Below are 3382 nucleotides of genomic sequence, written 5' to 3'. Positions count from 1 at the left end.
GCTACAGAACGAGCACCGTCCACTTCTTTTCCGTTAACTTCACAGTGACTGAGTGCAGAAGACGGTGTGAATCCAGTGTTGAAACCCAGGGCAGGTTCCCCACCCCCAGGAAAGTAAATTGCTTTCCCCACAGAAACGGCTGGGCGAAAACCAGGGCCCCATCTCCCTGCTTGGAGGGCGGCGTGGCTGCCTGTCTTCAGGGCTGCCCTGGGGCCTTGCCACTTGCTGGACACACACATCCACACACACGTATTCACACTCACAAGCCCGCTCACACACACGTGCTCACTCACATGCATTCACACTCACCCACACGCATTCACCTCACACACACACGCTCGGGAAGCCAGGTCCTGGAGCACATCACACCAGTGCAAAGCCCGGCAGATCGTTCCCGGCGGTGGGGGCCGGAGACCAGAACAGTCAGACCAGGGCCCCTCCACCCAGCTCTCCGGCAGAGGTGGTGCTGTGCACCCAGGCTGGCCGCCACGCACAACCCCCGCTCCCCACCGCCACACCAGGAGAGCCAGGCTCACAGCCATGAGCCACTCATCTGTCCATCCCTATGACCACTGAGGTGATTTCCCTCCAGATTACGCCGGCTAATAAATACGACCTCAAGTATTGTCAGGAGAAAAGAAAAATAACTTAAAGTTAGCAGGACTCTGTCCTCAGTGCCACTTCCAATCACGACAACAATATCCCAGGCAGTCTGTGGAAAACTGGGTGGAGGCTCTGCTGGGAGCAGGGGTCCCCCCGTGCCCCCCACCCCTCCTGCCGCCACAGCCACACAGCACCCAGCAGGCAGAGGTGTTTGGGAGTGGGCAGGAGGGGCAGGCCATTCTCACCCAGACTGCAGGTGGAGGGGCAGGGGGGACCTGCGACCCCGGCCCAGAGCCCGGCCCTCTGTTGCCCGCCCCCCTCCGTGGGGAAGGGAAGAGGGGCAGAGTGCTCCTGGTGAGGTGAGCAGCCTTCCGCCCCCCCGCCCAGGCCTTTGTAGATGACCAGACCCAGACGGTGGGTGAGCTGGAGGAATGGCTGTCAGGGTCAGGCCCACCCTCAGCTGTTTCCAGCCACGGCCCCACCCCTGGGTGCTCAGGGCACCCTGCAGGGAAGCAGCAGGCTGTTGCCCACCGCAGACAACTGGCAAACTCAAGAGGTGCTTTCTGGCACTAAAGAGAATCCATCTCCAAACCCTGCTCACTGGCAGAAGCGAGGCTCTCACCCTACTCCCCGCTTTCCTTGCCTACGGTCCTCACCACAATGCGCCCCGGAGGCACTCAGCTGCTAGCCGACTCTGCTCTTGACAGACCGGGGTCCCTGCTGGGCCTGCGCCCCTCACAACACCAGCTGGGCCGGTAGCCCCTGCTGGCACGTGCTGTGCCCCGGGCTGCCCCAGCAGGGGCTCCTGCTGCCACTGCCCCAGAAGTGGCCTGCTCCCTCCCCGAGGGCCTGTGGGGAACTCACTCCAACAACTTCTCTGACACACGCATCTTTCACCTAGCGTGGTGCCAGGCTCACAAGAGTAGCCCTCAGCGTGCCAACCGGGCACTCGCTCGGGAAGACACACGCCACCTCTCACAGAGGCGGCCGGAGCTCAGTGCCCGCTGGACACCCTCAGAGTGGCAGGAGGGGATGGAGAGAGGAAGATGGTGCTGGGGGCCCTTTGCAGGGAGAACCAGCACCCACGGGCTGCATCTCCACATTTGGGCTCAGGAGTGGGTGCAAGAGTGTGGGGTGGGGAGGGACGGTGTGGAGGAAGGCTGTCCCAGTGCCCCCCGAGCCCCGCATCTGAGGCCACGTTCCGGGAGGCAGCCTGAGGGGAGCTGTCCAGGCTTGGGGCTTCCACCTGGCCTGAGCCTCGGTCCCACATGGGGGCCCACCTTGGGGAACCAGTCCCTTCCCTTCCACCCTCGCTGGGGAGCCTCAGGGACCATCACGCCAGCAGGGACTTGACGAGGCCGCAGTGGAACTTGCGGACGTGGCGGTAGAGGTCCCCGGACTGCGTGAAGCGACGCTCGCACCAGCGGCAGGCGTGCGGCTTCTCGCGCGTGTGCACCACGGCGTGGCGGCTCAGGTTGTGCGAGTACTGGAAGCTCTTGCCGCACTGAACGCACGTGTAGGGCTTTTCGCCCGAGTGCGTGCGCTCGTGCCGCTTCAGCGTGTACATGCACGAGAAGGCCTTCCCGCACAGCGGGCACGTGGGCGCAGCGCCGTCGGGGGACAGCCGGGCCCGGGCGCTGTCGCGCTCGCGGAAGTGGGCGCCAAGGTGCAGCTGCAGCACGTGGGCGCTGGGGAAGAGCTTGCTGCACAGCGGGCAGACGCGGAGAGGCCCGTCCGGCACCCGTTCCGTGCCCGGCGTCCCGCTAACCCGCAGCGGCTCCAGGTCCGCCGCCAGGCTCTCGGCTGCAGACGCGCAGGGGGGCGGCAGGGGGCTGCGGGGGCTCTCGGGGCCGCTGCTGTCCTCCTGTCCGGACAGCGAGTCCTGCTCGGCCTTGACCAGTGGCTGGGCTGCTGGCTGCGGGCAGCTGCAGGTGGCAGGTTGGGGGGCGCGGGGTGGGCGCACGGGCTCCGGCCTCGGGCCCGGCTTCAGCGACAGGTCCAGGGCGCGGTCGGCCTCTCCTGGGGCCTGCCGGGGAGGTGGCCCGGCTGCTCGTGGGGGGAGGGCGGCCTTGGCCTCCACTGCGGGGACCCTGGCCTTCCGGGCCGCTGGGCAGAGGTTAGGTGTCCAGGCGGGCGGGGGACACGACGGCTCGGCGCCTGGGACCGCGGCGCCCCGGGCCTCGGCGCCCCGCTCCTGCTCCCGGAGCCGCCCCTTGCACACCTTGACGATGTCGTACATGTGCAGGTAGCTGGCGGCGGCCAGCACGTCTTCGACTGGCAGGCCGCGCAGGTCCAGGCGGCCTTCGTACATGAAGTCCAGCAGGCGCGCGAAGGCAGGCGCCGTGACGATGTCGCCGTTGAGCCGCACCGCGTCGCGGCCGCCCGCGGGCCGGTCGCGGTAGAAGAGGTGGAAGTAGACGCTGCAGGCGGCCAGCACGGCGCGGTGGGCCGGGAAGCGCGCGTCGCCCACCAGCACGGTGCAGTCGCACAGAAAGCCCAGCTCGCGCTGCTGCCTCAGGCGGCCCAGCAGCCGCCCGCCGTGCTCCGGGAACTCCATGCCGTTGCCGCCGCCCGCATCCCCCCGCGCAAGGGCCGGCGGGGAGGACGCGCAGCCGCCGGGAGCGCCCTGGCACCTGCCCCCGAGCAGGAAAAACTCGGCCGAAAGTAAACAGAAGCCGCTGCGCGGCTGGGCGGTCCGGGGCGGGGCGCCCAGAACTCCGCTCCCGACCCGGCCGTGAGAGGGGAGCGCAAGGCGCCGAAGCTCCGCCGAGTGCCGCGC

General features: G+C 67.9%; 1 protein-coding gene across 1 annotated transcript; it reads right to left on the bottom strand.

Annotated features, from left to right (window-relative positions):
* Positions 1 to 1936: 1936 nt before the first annotated feature.
* Positions 1937 to 3160, bottom strand: ZBTB42 (zinc finger and BTB domain containing 42). Its single transcript, XM_004376806.1, has one exon. It carries the CDS (start codon positions 3158 to 3160, stop codon positions 1937 to 1939), a length of 1224 nt encoding a protein of 407 aa, XP_004376863.1.
* Between the last annotated feature and the right edge of the window lie 222 nt (positions 3161 to 3382).

The sequence above is a fragment of the Trichechus manatus genome, unplaced genomic scaffold (assembly GCF_000243295.1).
Source record: "Trichechus manatus latirostris isolate Lorelei unplaced genomic scaffold, TriManLat1.0 scaffold00045, whole genome shotgun sequence".
Taxonomy (NCBI): Eukaryota; Metazoa; Chordata; class Mammalia; order Sirenia; family Trichechidae; genus Trichechus; species Trichechus manatus.
Note: the sequence above shows the minus strand (reverse complement) of the source record. Positions and strands in the feature narration are given on the sequence as shown.

Bases quoted from the DNA above. Each gene is read 5' to 3' on its own strand.
- ZBTB42 (XM_004376806.1), bottom strand. From the start codon at position 3,160: ATGGAGTTCCCGGAGCACGGCGGGCGGCTGCTGGGCCGCCTGAGGCAG.